At 43.6% G+C, this 21,085-nt stretch overlaps 2 protein-coding genes across 3 annotated transcripts; one reads left to right on the plus strand and one right to left on the minus strand.

Annotated features, from left to right (window-relative positions):
• Positions 1 to 252: 252 nt before the first annotated feature.
• LOC110680407 (cAMP-dependent protein kinase catalytic subunit-like) lies at positions 253 to 4,967 on the plus strand. The gene is made up of 2 exons (XM_021856210.1): positions 253 to 645; positions 4,956 to 4,967. The coding sequence occupies exons 1-2, from the start codon at positions 253 to 255 to the stop codon at positions 4,965 to 4,967; spliced, it is 405 nt and encodes a 134-aa protein (XP_021711902.1).
• A 2,000-nt stretch (positions 4,968 to 6,967) lies between these two features.
• Positions 6,968 to 20,709, minus strand: LOC5571440 (zinc finger protein 62 homolog; the record flags this gene model as incomplete). 2 transcript variants are annotated; one of them, XM_021856208.1, is given in 7 exon segments in its annotated part: positions 6,968 to 7,245; positions 7,315 to 7,485; positions 7,549 to 7,809; positions 7,867 to 8,064; positions 8,125 to 8,322; positions 8,379 to 8,555; positions 19,904 to 20,709. In XM_021856208.1, coding segments are annotated over 6 exon segments (1,140 nt in total). In that variant the 3' UTR covers positions 6,968 to 7,091.
• Between the last annotated feature and the right edge of the window lie 376 nt (positions 20,710 to 21,085).

Below are 21,085 nucleotides of genomic sequence, written 5' to 3' on the forward strand. Positions count from 1 at the left end.
GAAGATTATGATTATTATGTGTGATGTAGACAATTTGTAAAGTCACGTTTTATCACTAGAATACAAATTAGTTTATAGATAACAAACCCACTATTTTCTTGCCCCAAATGGGCCACCTCGCGTAACATCACAACAGTGGCGACGAGATTTTTCGAAGTTTGTGTCGGTTTCGCCGGCTTCGCGTAGTGAAAAAGCAGTTGTAGTTTCATCACGACGCCCCCACGGAAAAGGCGAAAGCGCACATACAGTGCAATGTCAGAGCAGCATCAAGCACCGGGAGTCATTCCACCCGGGCAAATCCAGAACGGACTACCTCCGCAGAATGGACAACCGCTCCAGCAGCAGCCGCCAAATGCTCCACCACAGCAGCAACAGCTGCCTCCTCCGCAGCATCAACAGCATCCTTCACTGCATCCGCAACAGCATCCTCAGCCTAACCTCACTCAGCCGCAGCATAGCTCCCCACACGATGCCCTCATTGTGCAACTCTTGCAACAAATGCAGCATCAGCAAGCCATAATGAACCAGATCCTTCAGCAGCAGCGAGAATCCCAACACCATCAACAGCAAGGGGTTCTACAGCAGCAAGAGATCTTCCGGAACGCCATGCAGACCATTCAAGTGCACGTTCCACCCAATCCAGAAGTAATTCTGGACTCGTTGGCTGCAAATATCAAGGAGTTTATGTACGACCCAGATACTCACTCCACATTCGGGTCGTGGTTTGCCAGGTACGAAGACCTATTCGCGAAGGACGCCGAACGCATCGACGACGCTGCCAAGGTTCGATTGCTTCTTCGTCGGCTAGGAACCAAGGAACATTATCGCTATGTCAGCTACATCCTGCCGAACACACCGAAGGATTTCTCGTTCTTGGAGACCGTGGAGAAGCTTCGAGGACTTTTTGGCACCAAGGAGTCGGCAGTGAAGAAGCGCTATTCCACGCTCACCATCGCAAAATCGACCACGGAAGATTACGTGTCCTACGCCTGCCGTGTCAACAAGATGTGTGTGGAATTTGAGCTTCCCAAAATGACGGAGGCCCAATTCAAATGTTTAATGTTTGTTTGCGGGCTGAAATCCGAACGCGATGCTGAGGTGCGGACAAGGCTGCTTAGCAAGATCGAGGACAACGGGAATGTCACTCTGGATGCGCTCATCGAGGAATGCCAACGGTTGATAAACCTAAAGAATGATACGGCCATGATTGAAAATCCGGCAGCTCCAGCATGTCAAGCCATCAGAGGAGGTCAAACACAACGGAAGCCTTTCCAGAAGCAGTTCGGGGAGCATCGTAAGTTCCAGTATCAACAGAAGCCGCAGCAGCAGCCACGGAAGAATGGCCCGGCATCACCATGCTGGAATTGCGGTGCGATGCATTATGCAAAGGACTGCAGTTTTGTCAACCACAAGTGCGCATCCTGCCATCAACTGGGGCATAAAGAAGGCTATTGCTCCAGTGCCAAGAGATCAGCGAAGGGACGGAAATCCAGCAAGCAGTTTTCCACCAATACAGTCGTGTCCGTCAACAGTGTCCAAAGCAAACGTCGTTTCGTTTGGGTTAAGCTCAACGATATTCCGGTGCGTCTCCAGTTGGACACAGCGTCCGACATCACCATCGTGTCGCAGGAGGTGTGGGAGAGGATCGGTAAGCCAACAGCAGTTCCAACAACGCAAAGCGCCCAGACTGCGTCAGGCGATGATCTTCGTCTCGAGTTTGAGTTCCCCTGCACAGTTGCTCTCAACGAATCGGTGAGTACAGGACACGTTTACGTCTCTACCAACTCGCTGAACCTCCTGGGGCTCGACTTCATCGACAAGTTGAACCTCTGGTCATTGCCGATGAACACATTTTGTAATCTAGTCAGCGGTGATGAACCAGTCGACGCAGGCGAATTGCAGAGGGCCTACCCCAAACTCTTCAATCCAACTCTGGGGCTCTGCACGAAAACGAAAGTGAGCTTGGCATTGAAGGAAGCGTGTAAACCAGTGTTTCGGCCCAAGCGGCCGGTGTCTTATGCCATGCTACCCACCGTTGACGCCGAACTCGATCGATTGGAAAGCCTGAACATTATTTCCCCCGTGGATTTCTCGGAGTGGGCTGCTCCAATTGTGGTAGTGAGGAAGTCGAATGGCAGCATCCGTATATGTGGCGATTATTCAACGGGCCTAAACGATCGCCTACTGCCGCACCAGTACCCGCTACCCCTGCCGCAGGACATTTTCTCGAAGCTGACTGGTTGTACCGTATTCAGCCAGATCGACTTATCGGATGCCTTCCTGCAAATGGAGGTCGAGGAGAGTAGCCGGAAATTGCTCACCGTCAACACTCACCGGGGCTTGTACCAATATAACAGGCTCCCTCCCGGAGTGAAAGCAGCTCCTGGAGCATTTCAGCAGTTGATGGACGCAATGCTGGCTGGAATTCCGTACACGTCGGGCTATCTGGATGACGTCATCGTCGGCGGTAGGGACGCCAAAGAACATCAGCGAAACTTGCACGCAGTTCTCCAACGCATCCAAGAATTCGGGTTCACGATTCGTCCAGAAAAGTGCTCTTTTGGACAAAAGCAACTGGGATATTTGGGCCTATTGCTCGACAAGGACGGACTTCGCCCAGATCCAAACAAAATCAAGGCCATCCAGGAGATGCCACCGCCTCGCGATCTTACTGGAGTTCGCTCATTCTTGGGAGCCGTAAATTATTACGGAAAATTTGTTCCGAACATGCGCTCGCTGAGATACCCACTGGACGAACTCCTCAAGTCGTCCTCAACCTTCCAGTGGACGAAAGAATGCCAGAAAGCGTTCGACGACTTCAAAGCGATCCTGTCATCCAATCTTCTGTTGGCACACTATGATCCACGTCAAGAGATAGTTGTGTCAGCAGACGCATCGTCGATCGGCATCGGGGCTACTATCAGCCACAAATACCCTGATGGCAAAATGAAGGTTATTCAGCACGCTTCACGGTCACTAACGCCCACCGAACAGAAGTACTCGCAGCCGGATCGTGAAGGATTGGCGATTGTATTTGCAGTGACCAAATTCCACAAGTACATCTTCGGACGACACTTTCGACTACAAACGGATCACGCTCCACTCTTGAGGATCTTCGGGTCTAAAAAGGGTATACCAGTGTATACAGCTAACCGCCTTCAACGCTGGGCCCTAACCTTGCTGTCGTATGACTTTTCCATGGAATACGTCGCTACGGATAAGTTTGGGAATGCGGATGTGCTATCACGTCTAATTGACCAGCATATCAAGCCCGAAGAAGATTTTGTGGTAGCCTGTACAACCCTCGAAGAAGACCTGAAGTCCGTAGCCAACAGCACAGTCAGCCAGCTACCACTTAGTTTCCAGATGGTGGAGCAAGCCACAAGTTCCGACCCAGTTCTTCGGAAAGTGTACCGTTTCGTCAAACACGGATGGCCGAAGAATCGTTCGGAAATCAAGGATCCGGAGCTACTGCGCTACTATGACCGTCAAGAAGCGCTATCCATCGTCGAAGGTTGCATCATGTTCAGCGACAGGTTGGTCATTCCAGTAATCTACAGGCAGCGGTGCCTCAACCAACTACACAAAGGGCACCCAGGAATTCAACGAATGAAGGCCATCGCGCGAAGTTTTGTCTACTGGCCTTGTCTCGACGAAGAAATAGCCAACTATGTTCGAGATTGTAACGGTTGTGCCTCTGCAGCAAAATCTCCGCCAAAAGCAACACCAGAGCCATGGCCAAAACCCACAGTTCCTTGGCAGAGAGTGCACGTCGATTACGCTGGCCCATTGGAGGGCGAGTACTACTTGGTTGTCGTGGATTCTTACAGCAAATGGCCGGAGATTTTTCCGACAAAATCCATCACTTCGAAGGCAACAATCAACCTCATACGAAGCCTGTTTGCCAACAAGGGAATGCCCGAAGTCCTAGTGTCAGATAATGGCACGCAATTTACAAGCGCCGAGTTCAAGGAGTTCTGCATCGAGAACGGCGTGGAACATATTACAACAGCACCTTTCCATCCGCAGTCGAACGGCCAGGCCGAAAGGTTTGTCGACACCTTCAAGCGGGCGGTCAGAAAGGTCCAGGAGGGAGAAGGTTCCATCAAAACCACCTTGGATATATTCCTACTCACCTACAGAACCACTCCAAATCCCAATACACCCGATGGAAGATCACCTGCGGAGTTGATGTATTATCGTCGGCTCAGGACTTCGCTAGAACTTCTACGTGCACCACGCAAGCAAGTATCATCGACGGACACGGACACCAGTCAACGAACCAGGTCGTTCGTTCCTAAGGATGCCGTCTACGCCAAGGTTTACGCCAACAACAAGTGGACTTGGACTCCAGGAACGGTGGTTGAAAGGATCGGCCGTGTAATGTACAACGTCTGGATCGATAACAGGAAATTGATCCGTTCTCATATCAACCAGCTCAGAAGCCGAGGTTCAACTACCCATCGAGCAAGCAAGAAGCACACTTTGTCATTAGATATTTTACTAGATGAGTGCAACGTAGCTAAGCCTTCAACGATTAGCAATCCAGTTCAGACAACACCCTTGCTGGAACCCCAATTAGAACCACCACCTTGGGTGTCGTCATCAGAACCGTCATCGTCTTCAGAATCGTCATCAAGTGAAACTAGTTCGTCTTCCTCAACAACGACGTCATCAGCTGGTTTCCAATCAGCAGTCGAAGCTTCACCAGTGATCCAAGTCCCTCGTCGATCTTCACGCAACAGAAGACCGCCGCAGTGGTTCAGCGACTACCAGCGAACTTAAGGAGGGAGATGTTGGGGTCAATTGATCACCCTAACGGGAACACCACTGGGCTCTCCGCTGGCAGCACTGACTGTCATCGGTTGACGTCTGTCGTTCTAGTTTGTCATGTAGAAGATTATGATTATTATGTGTGATGTAGACAATTTGTAAAGTCACGTTTTTATCACTAGAATACAAATTAGTTTATAGATAACAAACCCACTATTTTCTTGCCCCAAATGGGCCACCTCGCGTAACATCACAACAGAATCGACCGTTAAAAAGGTGGTCGATGGACAATGATGAGAGTGTGACGTCTGTTTGTCTGTGGAATAACTTAACTCTTTTCCTAAAATACACGTTTCAACTAGTTCTAAATCTTTGTAGAATGCGTCATTTTGATAGAATTGGAAATAAAAAAGTTATGGGCAAATTATCAATTTTCATTGACTACCCTACCCTGCATCATTGGAAACGCCATAGCAACGGCTACAGTAGACTTACAAGATTGGCGTCTTCGGAAAAGTTGTTCAAAATTAAACAAAGATCAACTTGATAGAACACTTCACAGCATTAAATCGCAAAGCATAAAAGTTGACAAAAATATTTTCGTATTTTGTTGGACCACCCTAATGTCACTTAATGTCAAAATGTAGTCCTCATCATATGTAACATTTTTGTCAAAGCCATTTTTGTTCTAAAAAATCATCTTCATATACAAAATATTTTTTTTATCTAATTTCGCGGTCTGGCCCAATGCGCAATGTCGATTGATGTATTGGTGGTATAACTCTTTTGACATTTCGATGTCCTTATACCAGCATGCAAATATTAAAGTGGGTGCCACTTTTTTGAGCTCGAGTTCCACTTATGTTATGTGGTATCATCGTACTTGCCTCACCATATACAAATGCGAAAATGGCAACATTGGCAAAGAAAGCTCTCAGTTAACTGTGGAAGTGCACATAAGAATACTAAGCTGAGAAGCAGGCTTTGTCCCAGTGAGGACGTAATGCCAAGAAGCAGAAGATGTGGTTAGAAGTCTGGAAATTTGCAAACAGGTACCTACCACGCTACTCCACAAAGCCCAAGGCAACGACAATACGTGGCTTTTCAACTTGATACCTACAAATCGTTCCCGAGCGAAGTTGAGTCTAGTACACAACACTGAAGACGGCCTTACAGTTAAAGTAGGATCGGTGTTCCCTTAGTAGACAGTCCCCTATAGTCGCACTAGTGGCTTTTTTACGGCCGTTTTGCCATAAACAATTATTGCTGCAAAATATTTTTTGACCCTTGATACACAGTTAGATTTTATGCTAAAAATGATTGAAATAAATAGTTTTGCTTAAAATTTAAGTTCTCTTGCACCTATATAGGTATATAGTAAATCTATTGTTCCTATAGTAGCACTACTAAGAGAAATAATTTTTTATTAAACGAAATAATTTATGAAATAAGAACTTTTTTACATCAATCGAAAGCTTTGATCCACACTTTAAATGAAAAATATAAAAATTTTGTGAAAATACGGTTTTGATTTGTATTTTGCCTAGACCATAGGTTCCCAAACTTTTCATTTGCCCGACCCACCTAGCGATCAGGTATAGATTTCGCGACCCACTAGAAAAAAAATAGTAAAAAGTTGGTTTTATATTTAAAATGTTTGAAGTTGTTCGTTGCTTTGTCGAGAATACGATTCATCAAACTACACTGTCTTATTAAATTTTAGGGGAGGGATTATAAGAGTATGTTTAAAAACTACTAATTAAACTTTAACACTTCATTTTTTTACAAAAAAAAAATACTAAAATTACTAGTAAGGCGAGCAAATACCTTTAAACTATAATATGTTGCTTATCTTGACTATATATCTATTTCGTCTGCGACTTACAGACTTCTTCAGTGTCCAGTGACTTCCAATAGCAATAGTGTCCCCCAGGTTTGGATCATGTTTAGAGGTGTTTTATCATGCACTACTATCCCCCCAATCTGATTAAACTTGTAGCAGTATACGATAAACAGTTTCTCACAATGTGCAGCATATTATGATAGTTACAGAAAGCGAAACGTGAGAGATTCTCTCAATTTTCTCAGGATTCAATCCCTGGTTCCTATAGTGGCACAAGCGATATTAAATACAAAAATATAAGTTTTCGTAGTTTTCATATTTTTTCCACAATTAAGATAAAAAGCTATCCGATAATGTTAAAATTATGCCGCTGGCTTTATTTTTCAATTTTATACGAATATTTGTTCTTAGCTATGCGGCTATTAGTACATCGACCCTACTTCAACAAAGATCATTTGATACGAAGATATATTTTTTACTCATCATCATCTGACGACTGGACCTCAACTTTGATCTCACCTGCCTCAAACGCATCGTATGTTTCCATTAGTTTTTGCGCGCCATTTTCGTTGTCCAGTGTTTTTCCTTCGGCGTGGATGGCTTCTTTGGTGTGCTGATAGAGCAGATTGCTGAAACGGCGAATGTAAATTCCAATATAACAAAATTGTAATTAAAAATCGATTAGAACAGCATCTTACCGCGTAGCAAACCGTTTTCTACAAATGGTACATTGATAATTCATTTTAGCACGAACTTTTCTCGCGTGGTCCAGCAGCTGATCTTTGCTTCTGAAAGCCTTTTGGCATACGGTGCACTTGAAGGGATGTGTGTCCTCGTCATCTGCATCGTCCAGCAAATGCAACGGTGCACTAAAAATGAAAACGAGAAGATAGTCAAAGGATTTCTATTGGGAAAGTGTTGATCTGTCTCACTGTGTGGCTTCGAGTTGTCCACTTTTCTGGTCCACATCTGATCCTAACGCAGATTGATCGGTGCTGCTCTTGCAAGGTAGCGTTCTAGATTTATGAACGTTACGCGTATGTTTCGACAGATCCTTTTCGAAATGGTACATTTTGGGGCATAATGCACATTGGAATGGTTCGCCGCAGAGGAATTCCTCCAGATCTGCTTCTCCCACCTCTTCGTATTGAGTGAACTTATTGTGAGTTTGTAAATGCTGGCTTAACCTACGACTGGAATCGAGAATTCTCTTTACTTTGCTTCAGGATACCTAGTTATCATTGTCTTACCGTTCAGCAAACTCTTTGTTACACAGAGTACACACATGCTTCTCTTGTCCATGAATCTTAATATGCTGCCGAAGACTGTTAAGCTTTTGGTAAGTCTTGTGGCATATTTCACATTTGAATGGATTATCGCTTGGGCTTTGTCCGTTTTCCGATCCGTTAGAGACATTGTGCATTGCCATGTGATCTTCCAAATCGCGACTGAAAATTCGACAAACTATGGCAATTCATTTCTAAAAGTTTCCAGAATATATAACTTACTTCTTAGCAAATGCAGCACTACAAATCGAACAAACTTTCTTTTTTGGGAGATGGGTTTTCTTGTGCTGTCGAAGGGATATTTTGTTTTTCAGTATTTTAAAGCATATATCACACTTGAATGGATGATCCGAATGCTGCTCTATTCCATCGAGTGGAACTGAGCTATGGTGGGTGTCCATATGGTTTCTATAATTCTGACTGAAATTGAAAACTTTTATTGAAGAAATCTGAACACATTTCAAAACATGCCTTACCGAACAGCGAATGCTTTGTTACAAGTAGGACAAACATGTTTCCGCGGTCCGTGAGATGCTCTATGTACTCGTAGAGTGTTTATGTTTTTGAAAATCTTGTGGCAAACTTCACACTCGACAGCTTGGTTATCATTGTCATCTTTGAAGTGAGTTTTCATGTGGTCTTTCAAACCGGAACTGCAATCAAACATGGTTCAACCCGTAAATATCCATGATTATCTTATTTTGCTAAGAATGCTAATGGCGAGAGGTGACAATTGTCGACTCGAGTCAAGTGACTCGCCGTGCAAATCAAATGGCGAGTCACTTCACTCGATTCGAGAATTGTTACCTTGCTATGCGAGACTGACAATTCTCACCTCACGCCACTCGTAGAATTAACCCAAGATACCATAAGGACGCCATTCACCGCTCCCTATATCCCAATCTTAGTATATCATCGGAAAATTGTATATATAATAATCAATTCGCCTTTTTTTTGAAGCGGCACCCAGAAATATCTCTCCGAAAACCCAGTGTCCTAGCTCGGTACAGAGCAACAATCACAAAATAGTGCGCATCGTACCTTCGTGCTGTGCGTACACGATTTCTCTCTGCTCTTGGAAGTTTTCTTAAAAACTACCTAAAGCAATAAATCAGTACTTTTCAGTGCTAAAATTAAAAACGGTACTTTTCAGTGCTACTATAACAGTACTTTTCAGTACTACTTTTTCTGCTATTGATCCCTTTACGATCCTTGTTTGGACCCGTGCCTTCGATTTTTCGTTGGACCCGTTGGCGAAAGCTAGCGGTGGTAATCCTTCTTGGACACCGTCTTGGGAAAAAACCTCTCGAAGGTCACGTCTTCTTTCGTCTATTAACTAAACATGATATCAACAACTAACAAAAGGAAGGGTGAATCTCTGAATTCACTACTTCCTTCCAAAAAAGTGGGTTTTAAAACTGTCACTACACGTGGCAAAAATGGAAGAAAGGACGTTTCTCCGGAATGCGAAGTTTCTTCCAAGGGTGAAATGAATAATTGTATCGAAATGAGCAATCAGTTCGATGCTCTAGACAAATTTTCCGAACACCAAATCGAAGCAGACTCTAGCCCAGGCTCTTTGATTCAAGTGAGGAAGCAAAGAGTGCCGCCTATCGTGGTCAGTTGTTCCGAATTTGGGGGATTTAGGCAGGAGATCTTGAACTCCATCAGAGGAATCAAGGTTTCCTTCCAAATCGCAAAAAAGGAGACTGTCGCGTTTTGCCGGAAACTTTTAAAGATCGTGAACATCTTCTCAGACATCTTGAAGAGAAGAAGCACAAATTTTTTACTTATGACGACAAAACTGATCGTTTGTTCAAAGTTGTCTTGAAAGGTCTCTCAAGTGACTATAAGTCACCTGAAGAGATCAAAAATGGAATAAATGATTTACTTGGATTTTCCCCAGTCCAAGTAATCATTATGAAAAAGAGAACCCAATCTGGCATTGTTCGGAAAGGGCTTTCTCAAGAATATTATTTAGTTCACTTTAACAAAAAAGAACTAAATAATATTGAAGCTTTAGAAAAAGCAAAACTTATGTTCGATGTCCGTGTGACATGGGAACATTTCCAGAAACCTGGAGGAAATTACCAGAACCCCACTCAGTGCCGTCGGTGCCAAAAGTGGGGTCATGGTACAAAAAATTGTCGCATGGATGCTAAATGCATGATTTGCGGAGGTTCTTCTCACGCTAAGGACGTCTGTCCTGTGAAAGAAGATACCAGAAAGTTTGAATGCGCCAATTGCAAGGGCCCTCATAAAGCTAACTTTTGGGAATGCCCTTCATGCAAAAGGGTCATTGAGGCTCGTGCCAGGCAGATGAAAGATAATATCCGTTACGATAACGGTCGTTTCCGCAATTTGCCTGGTAGAGTATCGAACAATGCTCATTTTTCAGTTAACGATCGGTTGATCATGAATCATACCCATCAGGAAGATTATAATCATGCTCATTCACAAAGTAATTTTAATCCGTCGGGTAGCCGTTCGAATCTTTCAATTTCGAATGTATCTACCCACGGTAAATCCTTTGCCGATATCGTAGCAGGAAATTTGAACTCCTCCCTTGTTCGATCCATGGGTACCCATTCTACTTGTTTCAAATCAAATGTAAAAAACCCTACCGCCACAGGTAATTCCGCTTCTTCGTCTACCGGAAATGGGAAATCACATGACATGTCTGCCTCTGATTTTAATTTTCTAACTGAACAATTGAATCTAATGATTGATGCAATGTTCAAAGCCACCACTATGACTGAAGCAGTCCAAGTAGGTGTAAAATTTACAAATCAAATTGTTATTGGATTACGTTTTTCTAATGGATCTGTTCTTCGGATAGTTCAGGGACGAAAAGCAAGTGGACTGTATTTTAAGAATTTTATTTAACGAAAAACAAACACGTCTTAACTCGACGGAATTTTCTACTTTTATGATTTCCTTTTTCCTATCTCCTTCCTACTTCCGTTCGCATCGCGCCAAATCTCCACAAACCTTTGCTTTCTACACCTTCTGTCGTCTGCGCTAGTAGCACACACAGCAAAAAATATACATTTGATTCTGTTTTACACTCTAACAAAAGTTGATTCAAAAATGAGCATTTAATAATAATTCTTTCCACTTTTAGTGTAACATACTCCCCCGGGTGAGGCGAAGGTCTCACTACTCCTTGGGCTCTGCTCGATCCGTGCAGTCATCGATGGGAAGCACAGCGATCTGGGTCGTCGGGCGCTTGTAGATGCTGTTGCCAGTGCGGATCGTAACCACACGTACAACTCCGTCCTTACCTGGATGTGTTTCAACAATGCGACCTAACTTCCAGGTCTTGGGTGGCATGTTGTCCTCCTTCATGATCACCAGCAATCCATTTCGCAGCAACGTAGGGTCCTTGTACCATTTGCTGCGCTTCTGAAGACCCGTCACGTACTCATTCGACCACCGTTGCCAAAAATGCTGCATTCGTTTTTGCACCAGTTGGTATCGTGACAAGCTCGTCTCCTTCAAATCATCGTACAGCGGTTCTGCTACCGCCGTCAATTCCCGTCCAACTAGGAAATGTCCTGGGCTCAGCGCTTCGTAATCGAAGGGGTCATCCGTCAGCTGCACAAGAGGTCTCGAGTTCAATACACCTTCTATCTGGATCAATAAAGTGTTCAACTCTTCATATGTCAAATAGCTCTCGTTTAGTGTCTTGCACAAATGGGATTTCATGCATTTGATATTAGCTTCCCAAATACCTCCCTGGTGTGGAGCCTTGGGAGGGTTGAAGCTCCATTTGATTCCTCTGGGCTGGCAGAACTCGTTTACTTTGTCGTCAAGCACCTGAGACTGTAGCAGGTTCAACAGTTCGGAAAGTTCTCGGTCTGCTCCCCGAAAATTAGTTCCGTTGTCAGAGAACAGCTCAGATGGATTTCCTCGTCGGTTAGCAAATCGATGAAGTGCTGCCAGGAAACCATCAGTCGTCAAAGAGCTCACCAGTTCGAGATGTATGGATTTGGTAGACATGCATACGAAAAGACACACGTACACCTTAACCTTAGCTCTCATTCGTCCAACCTTAATGAAGAATGGTCCTGCGAAATCAATTCCAGTCCTGGCGAAAGGTTGGGCAGCAGTCACTCGGCAGCTCGGAAGATCGCCCATATACTGCTGTACGTTTCTGGGGTTTGTCCGGAAGCAAACTACACATTTCCTCAGAACTCGATGAATAGTTCGCTTCGCGTTCACTGGCCAAAATTTCTGTCGGACCACCGCAAGTAGTCCATTCAAACCGACATGAAGATGCTCACGATGCAACGCTTCTATTAGCACCTCCGTGAAGTGGTTATTCTCCGGCAAAATCATCGGGTGCTTCTGGTCTTTCGGCAAATCGGAGTTCCTTATGCGACCGCCAACTCGCAGCAGCCTTTCGTTGTCGTCGTACATTGGGTTCAAATTGCGCAGTTTTCCCTTCACTGGTTGGTTCGCTTGGATACAACTGATTTCTTCCTTATAGACCACCAGCTGGACAATGGTCACCATCGCCTTCTGTGCTTCGGTGTAGTCTTCACTATTCAGTGCACCACTTCTGCGCGTCGTCTTGTTTCCCTTCAAGCGGCAGTTGTGTAGGAAACGAACCACGTACCCGAAAATACGCTGCAGCTTTCGATAACTGCTGTACTTCAGGATCACTTCGTACGGCTCAAGTTGTTTCTTCGGTATTACAGAATCTCGTTCCGGTACCAAAGTCGTCACAATTTGGTGGGCATATTCTTCCGGTTCCACCACACCACATTCATCGTCTTCAACAACAGGAATCACACTTGGGCCAAACCACCATTCTTCACACCGCATCAAATCCTCAGGGAATACACCACGTGACACCAAATCCGCTGGGTTGTGCTGAGTCGAAATATAGTGCCACGTGTGCCACGCAAAAAGTTTTCTTATTTTCCCTACGCGGTTTTGTACGAATACTGGGGTATTTGGCTTCATTTGTTTCAACCAGTTCAACACTATTTTCGAGTCCGACCAAAGCACCACCTTTGCGGTTGTTAATGCTAAGGTTTCGCGCACTTTATTCACTTGTTCAGCTAGCAGCAACGCAGCGCATAGCTCCAGCCTTGGGATCGTCATCTCATCAGGGCTTGCGTCCACCTTGATGTCTCGTTGTAGTTCTTTCATTGGGGCAACTCGTGACTTGCCACAAATCAGTCGAACCTCTGCAGCACCATCACTCTTCACGCTTCTCATATAGATGCAACATCCGTACGCCACCTTGGAAGCGTCAGCAAATCCATGCAGCTCCACAGCAACCGTATCGTCAATAGTTAATCCGCCGATCGATCCGGAGGGAATTCAAACAGCAAAGCTCGGATCTGAATCGGTTCCATATACGAAATTGCTCCTTTGGAATCGCATCATCCCATCCTACGTTCTGTTGCCATAGCTGTTGCATTACCAGTTTGGCGATGAGTACCACCGGTGCTAGTAAGCCATGAGGATCGAACAGTTTTTGACATATCGGACAGCACTGACCTCTTCGTGGGAAATTCAGAGCCATCTCTAATTGGCTTCACGTGGAACAGGAATTCATCGCTGGAGGGATCCCAAAGAATGCCAAGAGTTTTTAATCACTCCGTTGATCTCGCAGTCTTCGAAGTTCATCTGCTTCTCCCTGGCATGAGATGGAATGTCCTCGAGTAACGCCTCATCATTCGCACACCATTTGTGGAGCTGGAATCCACCTCTATCCAATAGTGCGATCAAATCTTCGCAGGAGCTGCCTAGCATCGCTAAGCGTGTCAGCACCAGTCATCACATCATCGACGTAAAAGCATTTCTCAACTGCCTCGCTCGCCGCTGGGAAATCTTCTTGCTCGTCTCTAGCCAACTGGACAACCGATCGTGTCGCCAGGAAAGGCGCTGCAGCTGTACCGTAAGTAACAGTATTTAACTCCAACTCCTTCATTGGCTGATTTTTATCTTCTCTCCACAGAATTCGCTGATACTTTCGATGAGCCTCGTGAACCATCACCTGCCGATACATTTTCGGGATGTCGGCGGTGAAGACGAATTTATGCAAGCGAAATCTCAATATCACATTGAAGAGTGACTCTTGCACTGTGGGCCCAATCTCCATCACATCGTTCAACGACAAATCTGAACTACTCTTCGCCGAAGCGTCGAACACCACTCTCAGCTTGGTAGTTGAGCTGTCCGGTTTAATCACGCAGTGGTGTGGAAGATAGTAGACAGACTCAGGCCTATCGCATTCGGAATCCGTCACAACTCGGCAATGGCCAAGTGCCAGATACTCGCTGATGAAATCAACGTACATTTGCTTCAACTCCGGTTGACCTTCTAAGCGACACTCCAGAGACAAAAATCGTCGCATCGCTCGGTTTCGGGATTCTCCGAGCTCTCCAACATTATCGCGGAATGGCAGCATTACCACGTAACGGACCATCCTTGGTTCTACTGTGCGTCTCCTGGAAACTTAGTTCACATCTATCGTCTGCCTTGGCGACGCATCACCTCCAAACTCGTCGATAGTCCAAAACCGCCGCAGCAGTTGACACAGCTGCTCGTCCGGTTTCCACCGATTTTCTAGCTTGACACACCTTCACGGTTCCGATCACCGCAGAGTCGGACACCGGTCCAGAAACGAGCCATCCAAGCTGACTCTCCTGCAACAATGGTAGATTCGGGCCAATTTGATCTTACCTTTTTGCAGCACTTCGAAAAAACAGCTCCGCACCGAGTAGCATGTCAATGCGACCTGGTTCGTAGAAATGCGGATCTGCTAGTTCCACCGACTTGGGAATCTGCCAGCTGTGTGGGTCGATCTTAGTAGCCGGCAATGCACCGGTCACTCGGGGCACAACCAGATAATCCAACGATGATTGGAAACCAGTTGTTCTTGATGCCACTCTAGCGTTCACTCTGTACTTCACGACAGTCTTCATCCCATTCACTCCATCGATTGGGATGTTGGCACCCTCCTTTCGCAGTCGCAACAATTCCGCCATTCTGGTTGACATGAAGTTTGCCATCGCTCCGGAATCCAGCAGCACACGGCACTTATGCGCTACTTCGTTGGAATCATACACCATCACGATAGCTGTCGCCAACAAAATCTGCTTCGGCTGCATTGGCTCGATTGGAATCGTACACTTTGCTGCTGTCAGTGGATGGGAGGAACTCGTTGCTTGCTCTGCCGCAGGTGGCTGAGGGAATTCAACTGCAACAAGCTTCTTCTCTTCCGGATGCATCAGTGCATGATGTTTCTTCGAGCAAGTTGGACACGTTTTACCGCTCTTGCAGGCTACCGTTCGATGTCCTCGTAGCAGGCAACTGAAGCATAATCCCAGCTGCTTCGCCTTCATATACCGCTCGTCAACATTCAACCTTTTGAACGCTCCACATGCATCAATCGAATGAGCAGTTCCGCACATGGGGCATCCATCGGTCGTTTTCGAAACCATCACAGTGTGCGTCTTACTGGTAATGATAGATGGCTGGGTCTTCATCGGCACGATTTTGCTCTTGATTGGCATGACATTTTGCTCACACCGCTCCAGAACATGGCAATGCTTTCGCAGGAATGCAATCGTGTCCTTATACACAGGTAACTTACCATGTTCACAAGATGCTTCCCAGCTTCTTCGGGTACTCGGATCCAACTTCGACGCTAGCAACGTGATAACGATGGCTTCAGACATCTTGTCCATCTTGAGCTTGTGGAACTCCAGGGACTCCACACGCTTCGTACAGTCGTCGATCAAACGTTCGCAGTTCACTGACGACTCCTTGGCCATCTGCTTCAAGTTCAGCAACCTTGTCACGTGGCCATGAATCCACCATCGAGAGGTTCTCGTAACGTTCGACCAGAATTCTCCATGCACCGTCGTAGTTGTTATCGTTGAGGGTCTGCTCATCGATTGCCCCCTTCGCATCTCCGACCAACGCCTTATCCAAAATAATGGAGTTTCGTCGCCGGGGAATCTTGGGTGCACCGGTCGACAATATCGCAAAATCTCGCCTTGAACTTGTGCCAGTGCTCGTATTTGCCGTCGAATGTTTGGCAATGGTGTTTGCTGCAACAACAACGATGGTGGCATTCTATACGGCACGATACTTTCCGGTACGCCACTGGATCCAGCACGATCACTGATTGCCCACAAGCATTACCTTGAAACTTCACAGCCAGCAGCTGCTTCTCTCGCTCCAACGCAACCAACACTTTCCGCCATTTTCTTCTCTTTCTGCCGCTGTTCGGCTTCCTCTTTTCTGCTCACGCACACTACGAAGCACACTGAATTCACCGGTCGGGGTTGAAAATGGCGTCGACGGAAACAACACTTTCTTCTCTTTACCAGAAACGCAAAAACATTACATGTGAATAGTTCTTTTAGTTCTTTTTCTCACTACCGCACAATTTTCACGCTCTTCTTCTTCGTTGAGGCTTGACCTCCACTTTTCAAAGTTCTATTCTTGCCGTCCGTTTAGCAGCTCACACTTCCGGAAACACGCAAGTATCCGGAGCTTTCTTCGACCACTCAATCGGGAACAGAATTCAATTTCCGACCACGTTTGTCGGAAAACACTATCCGATGCAACGCATGCAATCGGATTCACTTCGCGATTCGACCGTCGCAACCGCCGAACTCGCGTCGATTCTTTCTCGTTCCGCGCACGAATCGAGAATCTAATCTGCTTCCAATCACTAATCCGACATCCGGCTCGAAGGACCAAATGTTCTTCGGATAGTTCAGGGACGAAAAGCAAGTGGACCTGTATTTTAAGAATTTTATTTAACGAAAAACAAACACGTCTTAACTCGACGGAATTTTCTACTTTTAATGATTTCCTTTTTCCTATCTCCTTCCTACTTCCGTTCGCATCGCGCCAAATCTCCACAAACCTTTGCTTTCTACACCTTCTGTCGTCTGCGCTAGTAGCACACACAGCAAAAAAATATACATTTGATTCTGTTTTACACTCTAACAAAAGTTGATTCAAAAATGAGCATTTAATAATAATTCTTTCCACTTTTAGGTGTAACAGGATCCAAATAATTAATTTAAATATTTTAAATTGGAATGCTCGTTTCTCTGAATGGTAAAGAGGACGAGCTGTTTATTTTTCTTACGGTTAATAACGTGCATATAGCAGTTTATAACCGAAACGTATTTAAAACCTGAATCTAAACTCAAAAGAGATTCCTAATTTTTTTTGTTTATCATAATGATCGACTTGATGGGGCATGTGGGGAAGTTGCAATCATCATTCATAGGCGTATAAAACATCAACTGTTTTCATCATTTGAAACTAAAGTTTTTGAAACTTTAGGTGTTTCTGTTGAAACACAGTTTGGTAAATATACTTTCATAGCTGCCTATTTGCCTTCTCAATGCTCTGGACAGCAAGTTAATTTGCTCCAAACTGACTTACGAAAATTGACTCGCAATAAGTCAAAATTTTTTGTCATTGGTGACTTTAATGCCAAACATCGGTCATGGAATAATTCTCAAAGTAATTCCAACGGCAGAATTTTATTTGATGAGTGCTCTTCAGGATATTTCTCAATTCAATACCCTGATAGCCCTACATGTTATTCCTCTTCTAGAAATCCATCTACGATTGACTTGGTCTTAACCGACTCTAGTCATCTTTGTAGCCAATTAGTTACTCATGCTGATTTTGATTCTGAGCATGTCCCTGTTACATTTCAAATATCCCAAGAAGCGATTTTAAATCCTATCAGCTCCACTTTCAATTATTTACGAGCCGACTGGAATATATATAAAACGTATGTTGACTCTAATCTTGATGATAACATTTCTTTAGAAACTAAACTTGATATTGACAATGCTCTTGAAACTTTAACAAATTCCATTGTTGAAGCCCGGAGCATTGCAATTCCAAAATGTGAAGTAAAATTTGAATCCGTGATTATAGACGATGATCTAAAACTCTTGATTCGTCTTGAAAACGTGAGGAGAAGGCAATTTCAGCGCACTCGTGATCCTGCTATGAAAATTATATGGCAGGATTTGCAGAAAGAAATCAAAAAGCGTTTTGCTCAATTAAGAAACAAAAATTTTGAAAATAAAATTTCTCAATTGGACCCTGGCTCTAAGCCCTTTTGGAAATTATCGAAAATCTTGAAAAAACCCCAGAAGCCAATACCGGCATTGAAAGAGGAAAACAAATTATTACTAACTAATTGCGAAAAAGCTCAAAAACTTGCTATGCAGTTTGAAAGTGCGCACAATTTTAATTTAGGACTTACTAGTCCAATTGAAAATCAAGTTACTCAGGAGTTCGAAAATATTCTCAATCAAGAGAACGTTTTCGAAAATGCCTGGGAGACTGATTTGGAAGAAGTGAGAACTATTATTAAAAAATTCAAAAATATGAAAGCTCCTGGTGATGATGGAATTTTCTACATCCTCATCAAGAAACTTCCAGAAAGTAGCTTATCATTTCTGGTTGATATATTTAACAAATGTTTTCAATTAGCATATTTTCCCGACAAATGGAAAAATGCTATGGTTGTTCCAATTTTAAAACCAGACAAAAATCCTGCAGAAGCTTCTAGCTATCGTCCAATCAGTTTGCTTTCCTCCATCAGTAAACTTTTTGAAAAGGTTATTTTGAACAGAATGATGGCACACATCAACGAAAATTCAATTTTTGCCAATGAACAGTTCGGATTCCGCCATGGACATTCGACCACTCATCAACTTTTACGTGTAACAAATTTGATCCGTTCCAACAAATCTGAAGGCTATTCCACTGGTCTTGCTCTTCTAGACATAGAAAAAGCATTCGACAGTGTTTGGCATGAAGGTTTGATTGTAAAATTAAAAAACTTTAATTTTCCAACATACATTGTTAGAATAATTCAAAGTTATCTGTCAAATCGTACACTTCAGGTTAATTATCAGAACTCCAGATCTGAAAGACTTCCTGTAAGAGCTGATGTTCCTCAAGGCAGCATTTTGGGACCAATATTATACAATATTTTCACATCTGACTTACCTGAGTTACCTCAGGGATGTCAAAAATTCTTGTTTGCGGATGACACAGGCCTCTCCGCCAAAGGACAAAGCCTACGTGTCATCTGTAGTCGATTGCAAAAAAGTTTGGATATTTTTTCTTCATACTTGCAAAAATGGAAGATTTCTCCTAATGCTTCCAAAACTCAACTAATAATATTCCCACATAAACCAAAAGCTCTTTATTTGAAACCTTCAAGTAGACATGTTGTCACTATGAGAGGGATTCCAATAAATTGGTCAGATGAAGTTAAGTATCTAGGGCTCATGCTTGATAAGAGTTTAACTTTCAAAAATCACATTGAGGGCATTCAAACCAAATGTAATAAATATGTAAAATGTCTTTATCCCCTTATTAATAGAAAATCAAAACTTTGTCTTAAGAACAAGCTTTTGATATTCAAACAAATTTTCAGGCCAGCCATGTTGTATGCTGTACCAATATGGACTAGCTATTGTAATACCAAGAAGAAAGCTCTGCAGAGAATTCAAAATAAAATTTTGAAAATGATTCTAAGGCTTCCTCCCTGGTATAGTACCAATGAGTTACATAGAATATCCAATGCTGAAACATTGGAACAAATGTCAAATAAATAATTAATAATTTCAGGCAAAAATCGTTACAATCTTCTATTGCCACGATTAATGCGTTATATGTTTAGGTTAAGTTAGGTTAAGTATATTTAAAGCGTTTTTTTTTTCTCTTATAAGCAGGTGAAATCAACTCACCTGTAAAAAATCTGAACTGCTACGGCAAATGAAATGTTATATGTTGTTAACAAAATGTTAATAAAATCTTAAATTTGTTTTACCAAATTAGGATGATAGTGTTGTCTCTAATAACACAGAACACCTAGATATAAGAAATGAATGTTATGTTTGGAATGATACTAATAAAGAAATTAAAAAAAAACAATCACAAAGGAGCAAATTGAAGCATGGTTTGGTGAAGTGCATACCTACTTGGAACAAGAAGATCTGGTTTATCTTCTGGATTGTCCAGACAGAATATTTAATCTCGACGAAACATCTTGCGAGCTGGTTGTCAGGAAAAGGAAGTGTTTGGCGATGAAGCAGTCTAAGCATACCTACTCAGTGTTCGGAAACAACGAGAAAGAAAGCTACACTGCTCTCTTCATTGCCAGTGCTGATGGCAAACTGCTTCCACCACTCGTGATGTTTCCGTATTAATGTCGACTCCCTGGTGATATCATCCGTAGTGCTTCAGCTGATTGGTGAATAGGCAAAACCGATAGCGGATGGATGACAGGGAATGCATTTTATGAGTTCCTAAAAAAACATTTTCCAACTATGGCTAGAAAGAGAAAAAGTCGCACTACCCGTACTGCTATTTGTCGATGGCCATAAAAGCCATGCAACGCTTATGAGCACAAACTTTTGCGAAAAACATCAAATAATACTCATCTGCCTATTCCCCAATTCAACGCATTTGACTCAACCATTGGATGTAAGTTTTTTCGGGCCAATGAAAACACGGAGGACTCATTGTTAGATTTCCGATGTAAACACGGAATAAGTGCCATCACGAAGTCAGAAATTTGCCCAACAGCTCTCGATAATTTCGATAGTAAGGAGCAAGTAATTGAAAGTGGATTTCAAAAGAGCGGTTTGTACCCATGGAAGAAGCTGTAAACTTTGCTTCAATGTCGGCAAACTTATCGACTCTCGATGAACATAATGGTATTTTTGCAGAACCAATTCAGGCCGGGTCTACCCCGTATGGCATAATGCCATTTGGCATAATGCCGTTTGGCATACAGTCGTTTGGCATAACAGTTGTTTGGCATAATGGTCGTTTGGCATAATTTGGAAAAGGAAGATGCTGCAGTGGTACAGTAATATGCGGGACCATAAGATGCGTCATAAAATACCATGTTCCATTTTTTTCCAAATGACATGGAATAACTTAGGCGTTGGATACATTTTTGTTAAAAATGCACTATACTATCCCGGACATGATTACTCCGAAAGTCATGTATGATGCAATTCCCAAAGAGTTTAATTGGATATTGGTTTCCTTGAAAAAAAAATGAAGATTTGAAGTATGTCCTATCAATAACTGACAACGGGATGTACGATCGTGAGCAGTTTATCCTCACCCCTTTGCTTAAAGGAACGAA

The sequence above is a fragment of the Aedes aegypti genome, unplaced genomic scaffold, assembly GCF_002204515.2.
Source record: "Aedes aegypti strain LVP_AGWG unplaced genomic scaffold, AaegL5.0 Primary Assembly AGWG_AaegL5_hic_scaff_1322_PBJ_arrow, whole genome shotgun sequence".
NCBI lineage: Eukaryota > Metazoa > Arthropoda > Insecta > Diptera > Culicidae > Aedes > Aedes aegypti.